Consider the following 18,801-nt stretch of genomic DNA (forward strand, 5'->3'; position numbering starts at 1 on the left):
TACTGTATATACACTTTAATTATTAATATCCTCCAATTTTAGGTACAGAATAACTCTAAAAATGGTGATTTATTTGTCTTGCACATCAGCAACGAGAGGTGATAATGACAATTATAAGTAAAAATCCCATGACAAGGAATCGATGTTCTCATGGAGTAACTAGAACATCCGAAAGTTGTAACCTACATTCCTTATGAGGAGAGTTTTTCTCAGGGCTACACTTTTGTAAAAAATGTTTTATCTTGTGATTTTATCATTTTGCTAAAATCCTTTTCTTAACTTGAAAGAATATCATGGTAATAAATGATACAACATAGGATACATATCATCTCTATACCAACTCCATTCTTTCTGTGTCTGTTCCTTGTTCTAAAACTCCATCAGTGGTAGAAAAACAATGGATGAAATCTAGAAGATTAAAGGAGTTACTATCAAAGCTACAATTGTCCTTTGATGTTATAGGGGAACCTGCAAGCATTAGCATACTAATGAAATGCACTGATATCATTATTACAGCTGATTTTCAGGAATTTAGCCACTTTGTAAAAAGTGAAGGCACACTATGAGTTAAAGTGATATTAAAGTCTCTGTTTTTTTAAATTAAAAAATAACAAACATGTTATTCTTACCTGCTCTGTAATGGTTTTGCACAGAGCAGCCCAGATCCTCCTCTTCTCTGGTCCCTCGCTGGCGGTCTTGGCCCCTCCCACCTGACGAGTGCCCCCACAGCAAACACCATGCTATGGGGACACCTGAGCCAAGCCGCTGCTCTGTGTGTCCATTCAGACACGGAGCAGTGGCTCTGCCCCACCCCCTCTCTCTCCTCATTGGCTCACAGACTTTGAATGACAGCAGTGGGAGTCAATGGTGCCTGCTGCTGTGTCTCAGCTAATCAGGAGGGAAATTCACGGACAGCTAAGTCTCATGCAACATAGCAGGATTGAAATGGGCTCAGAAAAGTATTATGAGGGCTGAGGGGTGCTGCTGCACTTAGAAGGTTTTAATTTATCTTAATGCATATAATGCAACTTCTGCCTTTACAACTCCTTTAATTCCAATTAGGTGCATGCCATCTCCTGAACTTATCTCTATTATTTAAATCTGACAGCTTTGTGGCTCTGCCAGGGAATAGACTGAGCAACCCAGAACTGTTAGAGGGGAGAGAAGCACACAGAGCAGCTATGCCCACCCCTACCTTCTGTGGCTCATTCAGAGAAACCTTTGTGTTTTTTGAATGAGTTCACATAATACACAGGCTTCTGTGATTGGGCAGGAGGAGTGGAGGGGTAGGAATAACAGCTGCATGTGATTCTACTGTTGAAGATGCTGAGATCTGAAGCATCAGTGTCAGGTTCCCAGAACTACGAGGATAGTTGTCTATCGGGAGTACCTTAAAGCTGTCCAATATAATTAATAGAGATAAGTCAAGTAGATGTCATGTTGGACTAACTCATAGTGTGCCTTTACTTTTTACAAAGGAGCTGAATTTCTAGAGTTCAGCTTTAATAATACATTCATGAATGTGATAGTGTTAGGACTCCCAAACTTCTACATGTGAGACCTCCACTTTTATTAAAATATGAACAAAAATTTTGGAGGGAAGTCAAACCCCTCATTGGCTTTCTTTGAAGATGAATGGGCTGATGGACATTCATTTCTGAATCTAAACCAAATATTTAGAAACAAAATAAAATGGAATATACTGATCTCTCGGAAATATATGAGAGTATCCAATTGTTTTTACATTTTGGATTTTAGCATCTATAAATACATTCAGAGTTTATTGTTAATCATCTAAAGCTTTGATATGAAGCAGTAATGATCTTTGTCTATCTTCTTCCCTAGACATGGAGGGCAGAGTCTTCGTCTTCCCCCAGGAAGCCAAAACATCTCATGTCATTCTAAGACCTACAATCACAAGGCCATTGCAGAAAGTCAGCGTCTGTCTACGCTCTTATTCGGATCTTTCACGCTCCTATACGCTCTTCTCTCTTGCTACTCCCGGGGAGGAAAAGGCCTTCCTAATCTACATACAACCTCCAGACACTTATTCTGTACATATAAATAAGGAAGTCACCAGTTTTAAGACAGACTCAGAGTCTTTGAGGAACACCTGTGTGACCTGGGACTCCGACACTGGAGTGGTCCAACTTTGGGCCAATGGGAAACTCTACCCGGAAGGAGTCTCCATGAAAGGGTTGTCTATCTCAGCTGAAGCCAGCATTGTTCTGGGACAGGAAAAAGGCTCTTTTAATCCTACTCAGTTGTTGGTTGGTGAAATAGGTGATGTCCACATGTGGGATTATGTACTGACTCCAGAAGACATCAAGAAGGTCATCTCTGGTGACCTCCATGGAAATGTCATTAACTGGCTATCTCTACACTATGAAATCAAAGGGGACGTTCTTGTCCAGCCTAAACACCAACGTAAGTCTGTCATCCATCTATATACATCTTTTTAATTAATACGATTCTCCAACTGTCAGTATATAATTACATTGAAAATGATCGTATATCCCTCATGTCCATAAATAATGAGAGGTGACAAATATAAGTGAAATATCACCCAACAAAGATCCAATGTTCTCATGGAGTAATTAGAAGAATGGAAAATTGTGAATGAGATTCTTAATCGTAAAAACTTTTTTTTTGTGATTTCATAATCCGTTTACAATTTTTCTTTTAAAGTGAACACATTATATTGAACTATACATAGGGATGAGGTCCAGGATCCACGTTGCCTTAAGTTTGCCAGAATCACAACTTGAAACTTAAAGCTCAAAAACACTCAACAGCCGAAGTCTAAGGGTGCCTGTGTATATATGAGCCCTAAGGGGACTGAAGCTCCATCCCTGACACTCAAAAGGGTATATCTGATGCAGAATGGAGAAATTGTAGCACCATAGACTTCAATGGGAGAGTATAAAAATGCCTAAACAACCATCTCCTCCCACTACAGTGCTGTGAAAGGGTATTTGCCTTCTTCCTTTTTTTCTATATTTGACACACTTAAGTGATCTAGACAAACAAATTTTAATATTACAGAAAGAAAACCTAAACAAATACAAAGTGCAGTTTTTAAATGATGATTTCATTTATTAAGGAAAAAAAGCTGTCCAAACCTGCCCAGCCCTACGTGTAAAAGTAATCCCCCCCCCCCCCCCCCAAATCAGGAATAAACTGTGACTGACCATATTTTTTTAGAAAGCGGAGTTAAATTTCACTTGCCTCACCCAGGCCTGATTACTGCCAGACCTGTTAATTCAAGAAATCACTTAAACAGAACCTGTCTGATAAAGTGAAGCGCGCTAAAAGATCTAAAAAAGCAACACATCATGCCGCAATCTAAATAGATTCAAGAACTGATAAGAAACAAAGCCATTGACACGTATCAGTCTGGATTACAAAGCAATTTCTAAGGCTTTGGGAGTCCAGCGAACCAAACGAGAGCCATTATCCACAATTGGAGAAAACTTAGAAAAGTAATGAATAGTGTTGAGCGAACACGGACTGTATTATTCGTGTTCGTACCGAATAATTGGATTTTTGTTACCCGAACACGGACCCAAAAACTTTACTGTATGTTCGGGTTTAAAATCCGTGTTCGGTCATTTTATTTCCGGGTTTGTATGTAATGGGGCGCTTTTAATGGCGGGCTTTCAACAGCCAATCAACAAGCGTTTTAACTGGTGTGCATTAAGCCATCCCAGCCATGCCTACTAATGTATTAGTAGCTGTGATTGGCCATCTGAAGCATGTGACCATGTCTTTATAAGTTCGAGACCCAGCGCGCTGCTTCATTCTGCTGTAGTTTAGGGAGAGAGCACACATCATACGTGCTGGCTGCTGATTAGGGACAGACAGTGAAAAATTGTATTGTGTCCGAAAAGAATTCAGGGTCAGGTCGGAGTGCAGGCAGGGCGAGTTATTAGGGCATTTTAGGGCGAGGCTGGAGAATAGGCAGGGTCAGTGTTCTACATCGATTTTGCTGTGTGGGGGGTTTGTATTGCCAGTGACCGATCTTATCGATCATTTTAGGGCGAGGCTGGAGAATAGGCAGGGTCAGTGTTCTACATCGATTTTGCTGTGTGTGGGGTGGTGCAGTGAACACAATCTTTTTGCCCGCTGAGGAGGAGGGAGAAAAAAATATTTTTTATCAGTCAGTTGTGTGCAGCGTTTTTCCTTCAGTGCTGCTGACTGTGATAATACACTGCTGTGTTCACATGTGCTATAATTTAGTGATTTTAAAATGTATACACTTTTTTTCTATTCCACTATTCAATATACACCCTTTTGGGTTAAAAAAATTAAATTGTGGCATGGTCTGTACTAATCTATTTAAAAATTACAAACTTAAAGGGGATTTTTCTTTTTTTTTTTCCGTTCCTAGCCTGCAGCAGAGCTGACTGATATAAGACACTGCTGTGTTCACATGTGCTATTGAAAAATCACCAATTTTATATCATATTTTCTATTCCGCTATTCAATCTACAACCTTTGTGGTAAAAACAATTAAATTGCGGGATAGTCTGTATCGGTACGTGTGAGATACACCTTTCCAATTTTTGGGGCGCATCTCATACTGCCAAGGATTGCAGGGTGCTTCAGTTTGCCTCCTGCCTGTTCCGAACTCCTCCTACTCCTTATCCTGCCTTTGGGGTACAAAAAATAGTAATCGGGCCTAGTCTGGGTCTGTACGTGTGAGATACATACACCTTTTGATATCATATTTTCTATTCCGCTATTCAATCTACACCCTTGGGGTAAAAACAATGAAATTGCGGGATAGTCTGTATCAGTACGTGTGAGATACACCTTTCCAATTTTTGGGGCGCATCTCATACCGCCGAGGATTGCAGGGTGCTTCAGTTTGCCTCCTGCCTGTTGCGAACTCCTCCTACTCCTCATCCTGCCTTTGGGGTACAAAAAATAGTAATCGGGGCCTAGTCTGGGTCTGTACGTGTGAGATACATACACCTTTTGATATCATATTTTCTATTCCGCTATTCAATCTACACCCTTGGGGTAAAAACAATTAAATTGCGGGATAGTCTGTATCGGTACGTGTGAGATACACCTTTCAAATTTTTGGGGCGCATCTCATACCGCCGAGGATTGCAGGGTGCTTCAGTTTGCCTCCTGCCTGTTTCGAACTCCTCCTACTCCTTATCCTGCCTTTGGGGTACAAAAAATAGTAATCGGGGCCTAGTCTGGGTCTGTACGTGTGAGATACATACACCTTTTGATATCATATTTTCTATTCCGCTATTCAATCTACACCCTTGGGGTAAAAACAATTAAATTGCGGGATAGTCTGTATCGGTACGTGTGAGATACACCTTTCCAATTTTTGGGTGGCGCATCTTATACCGCCGAGGATTGCAGGGTGCTTCAGTTTGCCTCCTGCCTGTTTCGAACTCCTCCTACTCCTTATCCTGCCTTTGGGGTACAAAAAATAGTAACCGGGGCCTAGTCTGGGTCTGTACGTGTGAGATACATACACCTTTTGATATCATATTTTCTATTCCGCTATTCAATCTACACCCTTGGGGTAAAAACAATTAAATTGCGGGATAGTCTGTATCGGTACGTGTGAGATACACCTTTCCAATTTTTGGGGCGCATCTCATACTGCCAAGGATTGCAGGGTGCTTCAGTTTGCCTCCTGCCTGTTTCGAACTCCTCCTACTCCTCATCCTGCCTTTGGGGTTCAAAAAATAGTAATCGGGGCCTAGTCTGGGTCTGTACGTGTGAGATACATACACCTTTTGATATCATATTTTCTATTCCGCTATTCAATCTACACCCTTGGGGTAAAAACAATTAAATTGCGGAATAGTCTGTATCGGTACGTGTGAGATACACCTTCCAAATTTTTGGGGCGCATCTTCCACCGGTGCTTCAGTTTGCCTCCTGTTCGGACCTCCTCCTACTCCTCATCCTCATCCTGCCTTTAGGGTACAAAAAATTGTAATCGGGGCCTAGTCTGTGTTTGTACGTGTGATATACACCGTTTTGTAAAATTTTTTTCTATTCCGCTATTCAATATACACCCTGTTTGAGTGTAAAAAATTAAATTACGGCATAGTCTGTATCGGTACATGTGAGATACACCTTTTTAAATTTGTTTGGCGCATCTCCTTCCACCGTCAAGGATTGCAGGGCGCTTCAGTTTGCCTCCTGTTCCGAACTCCTCCCACTCCTCTTCCTCATCCTGCCTTTAGGGTACAAAAAATTGTAATTGGGGCCTAGTCTGTGTTTGTACGTGTGAGATACACCGTTTTATATCCTTTTTTCTATTCCGCTATTCAATATACAACCTTTTGGGGTGAAAAAAATTAAATTTGCGTCATACTTTGCATATTTGACTGCGAGATACACCCGTTGTATTTGTATACTGTTTTTCTATTCCGCTATTTAATAAACACCCTTTTGGGGTAAAAAAATTAAATTGCGGCATAGTTTGCATATTTGACTGAGAAATACACCCGTGCGATACTGTTGTTGTTTTGTTCCGCTATTCAATAAACACCTTTCTAGGGCAAGATCATAAATTACAGAAATATGAGGAGACCGTCAAATAGGGGCCGTAGCCTGGGTTGTGGTGCTGCTGGTAGAGCTCCTGTTGCAAGGAGAGGACGTGGTGGATCTGTGCCAGCTACACGCACAAGTGAAACACCTTCCTCAAGTGTGAGTAGGCGACAGAACCTGAAGCAGTATTTGGTAGGGCATCATGCGCCTCTAGAAGTGATGAGGCCAGAACAAGTAGAGGCGATAGTAGATTGGTTTGCTGCTGACAGTGCCTCCAGTTCCTTCACATTGTCTCCCACCCAGTCTACTGCAGAAAGGTCAGAGTTGGCACCTGCAGCCGATGTCCAACCGTCTTTCACCTCATCCCCTTGCAAATCAGGCAAGCAGTCTGAGCCCCAAGTCATGCAGCAGCCTCTTCTTTTTGATGACTCTGTCAGCAGGGTTTCCCAGGGCCATCCACCTAGCCCTGCCCCAGAAGTGGAGGAGATTGAGTGCAGCGATGCCCAACCACTTATTTCTCAAGATGAGTACATGGAAGGACCATCGCAGCACGTCTCCGATGATGACGAAACGCAGGTGCCAACTGCTGCGGCACTCAGAATTGTGGAGACTGACAAGGAGGGCAGGGGTGAAGACTGGGTGGAAGATGATGTGGAGGACGATGAGGTCCTCGACCCCACATGGAATGAAGGTCATGCAGGTGACCTGAGTAGTTTGGAGGAAGAGGCGGTTGTCACACAGAGCCACCAGCACAGCAGAAGAGGGAGCAGGGTGCAGAAGCGGAGCAGCCGTGCCCTAGACACTACGCCTGCTACTGCCCAACGCAGCAAGGGAACGAGCGCACCAAAGCCAGCTCAAAGGAGTTCTCTAGTGTGGAAGTTCTTCAGAAAATGTGCTGATGACAGGACACGAGTGGTTTGCACCCTGTGCAATCAGAGCTTGAAGCGAGGCATAAACCTTCTCAACCTGAGCACAACCTGCATGATCAGGCATCTAAGTGCAAAGCATGAGCTGCAGTGGAGTAGACACCTTCAAAACCAAGAAAGGTCTCTGGCTCCTCCTGCTTCCTCTTCTGCTGCAGTCTCGGCCTCTCCATCCACCTCTGTAGTGATACCGGCACCTGTCACCCCGCAAACAGACGATCTGTCAGCAACACCACCACCTGGGTCACCAACCATCTCCACAATGTCCTGTGGAAGCGTTCAGCTTTCCATCTCCCAAACACTTCAGAGGAAGAGGAAGTACCCCCCTACCCACCCGCGATCTCTGGCCCTGAATGCCAGCATTTCAAAATTCTTGGCCTTTGAAATGCTGTCATTCCGTCTGGTGGAGATGCACAGTTTTAAAAGCCTTATGTCGGTGGCTGTCCCACAGTACGTCGTGCCCGGCCGCCACTACTTTTCCAGGCAAGCCATCCCTTCCCTGCACAACCAAGTGGGGGAAAAAATCAGGTGTGCACTGCGCAACGCCATCTGTGGCAAGGTCCACCTAACTACCGATACGTGGACCAGTAAGCACGGTCAGGGGCGTTATATCTCCCTAACGGCACACTGGGTAAATGCAGTGGCGGATGGGCCTGAGGCTGATAGCAATTTGGCGCATGTCCTTCCACCACCGAGGATTGCAGGGCGCTTCAGTTTGCCTCCTGTTCCTAACTCCTCCTACTCCGCTTCCTCATCCTCTACCGCCTCCTCATCCGGTCAGCGTAACACCTTCACCACCAACTTCAGCAAAGCCAGGGGTAAACGACAGCAGGCAGTTTTAAAACTTGCCAGTTTGGGGGAAAAACCACACACCGCGCAGGAGTTGTGGAGGAGCATGGAACAGCAGACAAATGAGTGGTTGCTGCCAGCGAGCCTCAAGCCCGGCCTGGTGGTGTGCGATAATGGGCGAAATCTCATAGCAGCTCTGGGCCTAGCCGGTTTGATGCACATCCCTTGCCTGGCGCAAGTGCTGAATTTGGTGGTGCAGAGGTTCCTTAAAAATTACCCCGATATGTCAGAGCTGCTGCAGAAAGTGCGGGCCGTCTGTGCGCACTTTCGGCGTTCTCACCCTGCTGCTGCTCGCCTGTCAGTGCTGCAGCGTAACTTCGGCCTTCCCGCTCACCGCCTCATATGTGACATGCCCACAAGGTGGAACTCCACCTTGCACATGCTGGAAAGACTGTGCGAGCAGCAGCAGGCCATAGTTGAGTTTCAGCTGCAGCACGCACGCATGAGTCGCTCTGCGGAACAGCACCACTTTACCACCAATAACTGGGCCTCCATGCGAGACCTGTGTGCCTTGTTGCGCTGTTTTGAGTACTCCACCAACATGGCCAGTGCCGATGACGCCGTTGTCAGCTTATCTATCCCACTTCTATGCCTCCTTCAAAAAACGATTCGGGCAATGATGGAAGAGGATGTGGCACAGGATGAGGAGGAGGAGGATGAAGAGGTAACATTTCCAAGGCTTTCTGGGCAGTCATTCGCAAGTGGCTCCGAGGGTGGGTTCCTGCACCCACAAACGCCAGGGACACAATTGTCCAGCAGGGGCATAGTTCTGGAGGATGAGGAGGAGGAGATGGAGGAGGAGATGGAACCATGTTCACAGCAGGGTGGCACCCAGGCCAGCTCATGGCCATCACTGGTGCGTGGCTGGGGGGATACAGAGGACACAGACGATACACCTCCCACAGAGGACAGCCTTTCGTTGCCTCTGGGCAGCCTGGCACACATGAGCGATTACATGCTGCAGTGTCTCCACAACGACCGCCGAGTTGCCAACATTCTAACTTGTGCTGATTACTGGGTGGCCACGCTGCTGGATCCCCGTTACAAGGACAACGTACCGTCCTTAATTCACTCACTGGAGCGCGATCGCAAGATGCGCGAGTACAAGCGCACGCTGGTAGACGCGATGCTGCTGGTATTCCCACCTGACAGCGGGGCCACAGTGGAAGCACAAGGCCAAGGCAGAGGAGGAGGAGGAGGAAGAGGTCGCCAACGCAACCAGGGCACCGCCAGCACCTCAGAAGGCAGGGTTAGCATGGCCGAAATGTGGAAAAGCTTTGTCAGCACGCCACAACAAACAGCAGCACCAGCAGCTCATATGGACGTCTTAGCAGGAGGCAGCATTTCACCAACATGGTGGATCAGTATGTGTGCACACGCCTACATGTAGTGAATGACGGGTCTGCCCCCTTCAACTTCTGGGTCTCCAAATTGGGCACATGGCCTGAGCTTGCCCTTTACGCCTTGGAGGTGCTGGCATGCCCTGCAGCCAGTGTATTATCTGAACGTGTATTTAGCACGGCTGGGGGCCTTATCACAGACAAGCGCAGCCGCCTGTCCAGAGACAATGTGGACAAGCTCACGTTCATTAAAATGAACCAGGCATGGATCCCACAGGACGTTTCCGTACCTTGTGCAGAATAGAGATGGATACCGACCTTACCCAGCCATTGTTCTATTTTTGATCTTTCTCACTCTTTTGGGGTGTACCCTCATTTAAAATGACTGAAAAAAAGCAGTGTTGGCTACCTCGTCCTCCTCCACCGCCGCTTCCACCTACACCGCCCATAGGTGTGCGCAGCCTATTGCATTAGGGTGTGCACCCCAAAGTTTAAATACACATGCATGTGTTTGCCTACATGTATATGGCCCCGGTACATTACTCTCCCTGCTGGCAAAGTGAAATAGAAGTGTGTGGCATTTCTCTTATGGCAGAGCAGGTCCGAGGGAGATCTTTCCCATCTCCTCACTGGCAAACAGAGCGATAATGCTAATGTGCCCTAGGTGATTAGGGTGTGCCCAGGTACACCAGGCACACCCTGTGCGCACGCCTATGACACCGCCACATCCACCACCACCTCAACCTCCCTCCTACTCCATATGGGCCTCGTCCTTCACAGATGAAGAACATTGCTTTATTTTTCAGTTTTTTTTGTTGTTTTAAGTTATTTCCCTATCCACATTTGTTTGCAGAGCACTTGCCATGCTCTTAACTACGTTTTGCTGCCATTTGCAGCACTCTAGCCCTTTCCATTGGTGTTTTAGAGTCATTTTAGTGCCTGAAAGTTCGGGTCAACTTCAATGGGGTTCGGTGTCCGGGTAAAGTTCGGAAAAAGTCCGGGACACGGACCCAGACTTTTTTTTCAAGTTCGGCCGAACCCGCCGAACATGGACATCCAGGTGTCCGCTCAACTCTAGTAATGAACCTTCCCAGGAGTGGCCAGCCGAGCAAATTTTTTTTTTTTTTTTAATATGGTAAAATTAATATAAACTTAATGACAAAAAAAAAAGAAAAAAAAACACCTTTTAGAGTTTAGAATCACTTGAATGAATGTGGTGCCGGTTTATATACAGTACCTGATAGTGTTAGCATTCCTATACTTTACAAATGAGGTCTTTAATAAAATGTTAACTGAACTTTTGGAGATATGAATAATAATAATAATAAGTATTATTATTATGATATGTAATTATTATTGATTATTATTATAAATATTATTAAATGAGAAGATGGAAAATGTAAGCTGCCAAAACACATTTGTTTTCTTTTCATACACTATACTGGATCTGAAAATGACATCTCTATACAGAAAATAAAAAGAAATGTAAAGATTTTCTGAGATAAACGAGTATCTAATTATATTTCATTTGGATTCTATCATCTATAAATAAATTCTGATTTTGTTGTTTATCATCTAAGCTTTGATAAGTATCAGTAATGAGTTTTGTCTGTTTTCTTCCCTAGACTTGAAGGGTAAAATGTTTGTGTTCCCCAAAGAAACCAACACAGCTCATGTCATTCTAAGACCTTCAAATATAAAACCATTGCAAGAAGTCAGCGTCTGCCTTCGTACCTACAGTGAACTTTCACGCCAGTATTCTCTCTTCACTTTAGCTCCTCCAACACACGGAAATACTTTTCTAATCAGGTTCGAGGCTCCAACCACCTACACTATATACATAAACAATGAAAGCGGTGTTTTCAAGAGAGACTCAGACCCAGCAGACTGGAGCCACACCTGTGTGACCTGGGACTCAAAAAGAGGGGAGGTCCAACTTTGGGTGAATGGGAAGATCTCCACCAAAGGATATATTGGGGGCCAGTCTTCTATTATGGCTAAAAGCAGCATTATTCTGGGGCAGGACCAAGGTCCTTATGGTGGAGGGTTTGATGCTTCTCAGTCATTGGTTGGTGAAATTAGCGACGTCCACATGTGGGATTATGTCCTGACTCCAGAAGACATCCAGAAGGTCCTATCTGGTGATCACCATGGAAATGTCATTAATTGGAATTCTCTACTCTATGAAATGAAGGGGGACGTTCTTCTTCAGCCTGTAACTTTGCGTAAGTCTTCCATCTTATCTACTGTATATAGAGAAACAAAAAACAATGTCCCTGGGGAATTTGAGTGGATGGGGTTGGAGTAGTAAATGTAGTAAAAGACGTATGAGAAGAGTATGTAAAATTTAACATTTATTAGACTATTTAAAAACTTTTACAAATCACATATATAAAAAATGGAGAGCATATTGACACAAAACATTCAATATACATATCCTGGTGATGGATACAAATCAGAGGTTCTTGAAACTGGTGTGTATGTTCAACATGTTTTTTTTAGAGAATTCCTTCTTCAGGGAAATTTCTACACAACCATACAATCACCACTTGGATATCTATAAAAATATACAAATAAGAGTAACAACAGTATTATATTGAAAATTGTACATATGCACATCACATCATCTCATCCACAGGGGGAACCCCACTAGTCTGCAAAAAATCAGGACATGCCTGTGTATAGATATGGAGTATGGGTATATATACATGTAGACACAAAAATTATGTGTATAGAACCATCCACTTACCCACACAGCAAAATGCGGGGTACATACGCCCTTGCAGAAATGGGTAAAATATCTACTGTATATACACTTTAATTATTAATATCCTCCAATTTTAGGTACAGAATAACTCTAAAAATGGTGATTTATTTGTCTTGCACATCAGCAATGAGAGGTGATAATGACAATTATAAGTAAAAATCCCATGACAAGGAATCGATATTCTCATGGAGTAACTAGAACATCCGAAAGTTGTAACCTAGATTCCTAATGAGGAAAGTTTTTCTCAGGGCTAAAATTTAGTAAAAAAAAGTTCTTTCTTGTGATTTTATCATTTTGCTAAAATCCTTTTCTTTACTTGAAACAATATCATGGTAATACATGATACAACATAGGATACATATAATCTCTAATCCCAACTCCATTCTTTCTGTGTCTGTTCCTTGTTCTAAAACTCCATCAGTGGTAGAAAAACAATGGATGAAATCTAGAAGATTAAAGGAGTTACTATCAAAGGTACAATTGTCCTTTGATGTTATAGGGGAACCTGCAAGCATTAGCATACAAATGAAATGCACTGATATCATTATTAAAACTGATTTCCAGGAATTTAGCCACTTTGTAAAAAGTGAAGGCACACTATGAGTTAAAGTGATATTAACCACTTAAGCCCCGGAGGATTTGGCTGCTAAAGGACCAGGGGTTTTTTTGCGATTTTTTTGCTGCGTGACTTTAACGGACAATTGCGCAGTCTTGCGACGCTGTACCTAAACGAATTTGACGTCCTTTTTTTCCCACAAACAGAGCTTTATTTTGGTGGTATTTGATCACCTGTGCGATTTTTTGATCACGCGCTATAAACAAAAAAAGAGCGTAAATTTTGCAAAAATAACAATATTTTTCACATTTTTTTATATGAAATTCCCCCCAAAAAAATGTAAAAATCAAAATTTTTTAACATTTTTCGGCCAATTTGTTTTATGCTACCTATGTTTGGTAAAAAAAATCGCAAAAAGCGTATTTTGATTGGTTTGTGCAAAAGTTATCGCGTTTACTAACAAAGGGAAAGATTTTTGTCATTTTTGGTGTTTTTTTTTTAACGCGTAATGGCGGTGATCTGCGATTTTTTTTCGGTACTGCGACATTGCGGCGGACAGATCGGACCCTTGACTGACATTTTTGACACTTTTGGGGGTACCAGTGACATTACTGCAGTAATCAGTGCTATATATATGCAAAAATGACACTGGCAGGGAAGGGGTTAACTTTATTGGACAGGGAGGGGTTAAGTGTGTCCTAGGGGCGTGCTTCTAACTGTGCAGGGACATTGCTATTGGTGTAAAAGCAAAGATCAACAGTTCTACATAGTAGAACGGTCAGATCTTCACTTTTACACAGGGAGAACTGACAGGCAGCTTGTTTACACAAGCTGCTCTGTCTTTCTCCCTTCACAGGAGCGATCGTAGTGTGACTGGCGGACATCGAGTCTGCCGGTCACACGCACTGACTTGTCTGTGAACGAGCCGCGGCGGGCGCGCGCCTCGGCGGGCGCGCGCCCGCCCGCAATAGGCTCGCAAGTCAGTGACAGGCGAGTGACGTATTGATACGTCACTCTGCCTGGCCGGGGCTGACCGCCGCAGTATATAGTCGTGCGGCGGTCGGCAACCGGTTAAAACATGTTATTCTTACCTGCTCTGTAATGGTTTTGCACAGAGCAGCCCAGATCCTCCTCTTCTCAGGTCCCTCGCTGGTGGTCTTGGCCCCTCCCACCTGACGAGTGCCCCCACAGAAAGCAGCTTGCTTTGGGGACACCCGAGCCAAGCCGCTGCTCTGCGGTCCCTTCGCTCCAAGAAATCCCAGTCATTCTTATCTGTGATGTATCATTTGGCCACTTGTTTTTAATCACCTAATGTTTGTTATTTATGTACACAACGATTTTCACATATTTTTCATGAATGTCAAATATTGTACTAATAAAATCTGTTAAAATCTACTCAAGCTCTGGTCTTTGCCATCCAAAGTCCCATCCCCAGGGGATCTTTTTGCTATAGCCAGGGATGTTGGCAATCTCCAGGGTAACCACCGCATCCGAATTCTCCATTCCATTCAGACATGGAGCCGTGGCTCGGCCGCACCCCCTCTCTCTCCTCATTGGCTCACAGACTTGACAGCAGTGGGAGCCAATGGAGCCTGCTGCTGTGACTCAGCCATTCAGGAGGGAAATTCACGGGCAGCTGAGTCTCATGCAACATAGCAGGATCGAGATGGGCTTAGATAAGTATTAGGGGGGCTGCACACAGAAGGTTTTATTTTATCTTAAGGCATATAATGCAATTTATGCCTTTACAACTCCTTTAATTCCAATTAGGTGCATGCCATCTCCTGAACTTATCTCTATTATTTAAATCTGACAGCTTTATGGCTCTGCCAGGGAATAGACTGAACAACCCAGAACTGTTAGAGGGGAGAGAAGCACATAGAGCAGCTATGCCCACCCCTACCTTCTGTGGCTCATTCAGAGAAACCTTTGTGTTTTATGAATGAGTTCACATAATACACAGGCTTCTGTGATTGCCCACATGGAAGAAAAATATATATTTAAAATATATTTAAAAAAAAACATTTTTTATTTTTCCCAAATATATTGGAAATATATTTGAAATGCTACAATTTTGGCCATATTCAATATATTTCAAAATATTTTTTCCCTAAATATATTGGAAATACATTTTTCTTCCATATGGGTGGGCAGGAGGAGTGGAGGGGTAGGAATAACAGCTGCATGTGATTCTACTGTTGAAGATGCTGAGATCTGAAGCATCAGTGTCAGGCTCCCAGAACTACAGTGATAGTTGTCTTTCGGGAGTACTATAAAGCTGCCCAATATAATTAATAGAGATAAGTCAAGTAGATGTCATGTTGGACTAACTCATAGTGTGCCTTTACTTTTTACAAAGGAGCGGAATTTCTAGAGTTCAGCTTTAATAATACATTCATGAATGTGATAGTGTTAGGACTCCCAAACTTCTACATGTGAGACCTCCACTTTTATTAAAATATGAACAAAAATTTTGGAGGGAAGTCAAACCCCTCATTGGCTCTCTTGGAAGATGAATGGGCCAATGCACATTCATTTCTGAATCCAAACCAAATATTTAGAAACAAAATAAAATGGAATATACTGATTTCTCTGAAATATATGAGAGTATCCAATTGTTTTTATATTTTGGATTTTAGCGTCTATAAATACATTCTGAGTTTATTGTTAATCATCTAAAGCTTTGATATGAAGCAGTAATGATCTTTGTCTATCTTCTCCCCTAGACATGGAGGGCAAAGTCTTCGTCTTCCCCCAGGAAGCCAACACATCTCATGTCATTCTAAGACCTACAATCACAAGGCCATTGCAGAAAGTCAGCGTCTGTCTACGCTCTTATTCGGATCTTTCACGCTCCTATATGCTCTTCTCTCTTGCTACTCCCGGGGAGGAAAAGGCCTTTCTAATCTACATACAACCTCCAGACACTTATTCTGTACATATAAATAAGGAAGTCATTAGTTTCCAGACAGACTCGGAGTCTTTGAGACACACATGTGTGACCTGGGACTCCGACACTGGAGTGGTCCAACTTTGGGTCAATGGGAAACTCTACCCGGAAGGAGTCTCCATGAAAGGGTCATCTCTCTCAGCTGAAGCCAGCATTGTTCTGGGACAGGAACAAGGCTCGTTTAATGCTTCTCAGTCATTGGTTGGCCTAATAGGTGATGTCCACATGTGGGATTATGTACTGAATCCAGAAGACATTAAGAGAGTCATCTCTGGTGACCTCCATGGAAATGTCATTAACTGGCTATCTCTACACTATGAAATCAAAGGGAACGTTCTTGTCCAGCTTAAACACCAACGTAAGTCTGTCATCTGTCTATTAACCACTTAAGCCCCAGCCCTATTTCGGACACTTTTTGTTTACAAGTTAAAACTAGTATTTTTTCCTAGAAAACTACTTAGAACCCCCAAACATTATATATATTATTTTAGCAAAGACTCTGGAGAATAAAATGTCGGTCGTTGCAATAATTTTTGTCACGCGGTATTTGCGCAGCGGTCTTTAAAGCGCCATTTTTTTGAAAAAATTTTGAAAAAAATCACATTTCACTGCATTTAAAAAATACTAAACAGTAAAGTTAGCCCATTTTTTTTGTATATTGTGAAAGAACATGTCATGCCGAGTAAATAGATACCCAACATGTTACGGTTTAAAATTGCCCCGTGGGATGACGACAAACTACGGTCAATAGAGATCTCAATCTGCGACGCTTTAAATTTATTTAACGGTTACCAGTTTAGAGTTAGAGTGTAGCTCTTTTTTTAAAATTATTGCCCACGCTCTGGCGATCGCGGCGATACCTCACATGTGTGGTTTAAACAGCGATTTCATTTGCGGCTTGACTTGCGTATACGTTTTTTTTTGTGCGCGAGCTAACGGTGACGGGGGCGGTTGAATTTTTTTTTTTTTTCCATTTATTTTATTTATTTTTTTAACTTTATTACAGTTTTTCAAAAAAAAAAAAATCTGATCACTTTTATTGCTGTCACAAGCAATGTAAACATCCCTTGTGACAGCAATATGTGTGACAGGTACACTTTATGGAGGGATCGAGGGTCTAAAAGACCCTAGACCCCTCCACTACACTTCCCTGTATGCAAAACGCCAAAAACTGCGTTTTTGCATACAGCCGATTTTCAAATTTGCCGCCTTTTGCAGCACAGTAACCCGGAAACAAAAATCCCCCCCAAAATCATGAATAAACTGTGATTGACCATATTTTTTTGGAAAGCTGAGTTAAATTTCACTTGCCTCAACCAGGCCTGATTACTGTTAGACCTGTTGAATCAAAGCTACTTAAGCAGAAGCTGTCTGACAAAGTGAAGCACGCTAAAAGATCTAAAAAAGCAACACATCATGTGACACTCTAAAGAAATTCAAGAACAGATAAGAAACAAAGTCATTGACATGTATCAGTCTGGGTTACAGAGCCATTTCTAAGGCTTTGGAACTCCAGCGAACCATGGTGAGAGCCATTATCCACAAATGGAGAAAACTTAGAACAGTGGAAAAACCTTCCCTGGAGTAGCCGGATGACTAATATTACTTCAAGAGCACAATGACGACTCATCCGGGTGGACAACCCAGAACAACATCTAAAGACCTGCAGGCCTCACTTGCACCAGGTAAGGTAAGTGTTCATGATTCAACAATAAGAAAGAGACTGGGCAAAAATGGCATCCATGGGAGAGTTCCAAGGCCAAAGCCACTGCTGAACAAAAATAACACAAAGGCTCATCTCACTTTTGCCAAAAGGCATCTGGATTATCCCCAAGACTTTTGGGTAAATATTTTGTGGACTGATGGAGCAAAAGTTGAATATTTTGGAAGGTGTATGTCCCATTACATCTTGCGTAAAAACTAACACAGCATTTCATAAACAGAACATCATCCCATGAGACATGGTGGTGGTGGTAGGGGGATGGTCTGGGGCTGCTTTACAGATTCAGGATCTGGACTTTTTGTCATCAACCATGAATTCTGTGCTCTACTAGAAAATCCTGAAGGAGAATATCCGGCCATCAGTTCCTGACCTCAAGAGCACTTAGTTTGTGCAGCAGGACAATGATCCAAAACATACCAGCAAGTCCACCTCTTAGTGGCTCAAAAAAAGAACAAAAGGAAGGTTTTGAAGTGGCCTAGTCAAAGTCCCAACTTACAGTAAATTCGATAGAGATGCTGTGGCATGACCTTAAACAGGCTGTTCATACTGGAAAACCCTAAAACATGGCTGAATTTAAACAATTCTGCAAAGAAGAGTGCACCAAAATTCCTCATTGCCACTTATCGCAAATGCTTGATTGCAGTTGTTGCCGTCAAGGGTGGCCCAACCAGTTATTATGTTTAGAGGGCAATTATTTATTACCATAGGGACGGGCAGGTTTGGACAGATTTTTTCACTTAATAAATTAATTTATCATTTAAAAATGGCATTTTGTATTTACACGGGTTATCTTTGTGTAATATTAGAATTTGTTTGATGATCTGAATCATTTAAGTATGACAAATATGCAAAAAAATAAAAAAAATCAGGAAGGGCAAAAATCCTTTTTCACAGCACTGTAGCAACTAGCTTTCTTATGGTTAAAACAGAAATGTTCAGGCCTGAATACACCTGAAAAAAGGTGTAAAAACACAGAAAAAACTGTTCCTGGCTTGGTTCACAGCTACAGGTGCAACCAAGCACTGGCGCGTTCTAGCGCCACGTGTGAGGCAGTTCATTCATTTCAATGGGCTGCCTTATACACAAGAAATGCGCAGAAGTCCCTGTCTCTTTTTCAAAAATGAATGCATTTGAAGATGCGTGGAGGCACCATTAACAATCA

General features: G+C 42.9%; 2 protein-coding genes across 3 annotated transcripts in view; both read left to right on the forward strand.

Annotated features, from left to right (window-relative positions):
- Window positions 1–18,801, forward strand: part of LOC309554229 (E3 ubiquitin/ISG15 ligase TRIM25-like) — a gene marked incomplete at its 5' end in the record, with an annotated part of 201,579 nt that overhangs the window by 117,510 nt on the left and 65,268 nt on the right. The window lies entirely within an intron of this gene.
- The window catches only part of LOC309554199 (uncharacterized protein), a 116,646-nt gene that overhangs the window by 85,667 nt on the left and 12,178 nt on the right, over window positions 1–18,801 (forward strand). The window contains exons 6-8 of the mRNA XM_082255833.1: window positions 1,846–2,427; window positions 11,269–11,868; window positions 15,693–16,274. Coding sequence (XP_082111959.1) covers window positions 1,846–2,427; window positions 11,269–11,868; window positions 15,693–16,274 — 1,764 coding nt within the window. The remainder of the gene's footprint in view (window positions 1–1,845; window positions 2,428–11,268; window positions 11,869–15,692; window positions 16,275–18,801) is intronic.

The sequence above is a fragment of the Pelophylax lessonae genome, assembly GCF_965119305.1.
Source record: "Pelophylax lessonae genome assembly, chromosome: 4".
NCBI classification, from domain to species: Eukaryota; Metazoa; Chordata; class Amphibia; order Anura; family Ranidae; genus Pelophylax; species Pelophylax lessonae.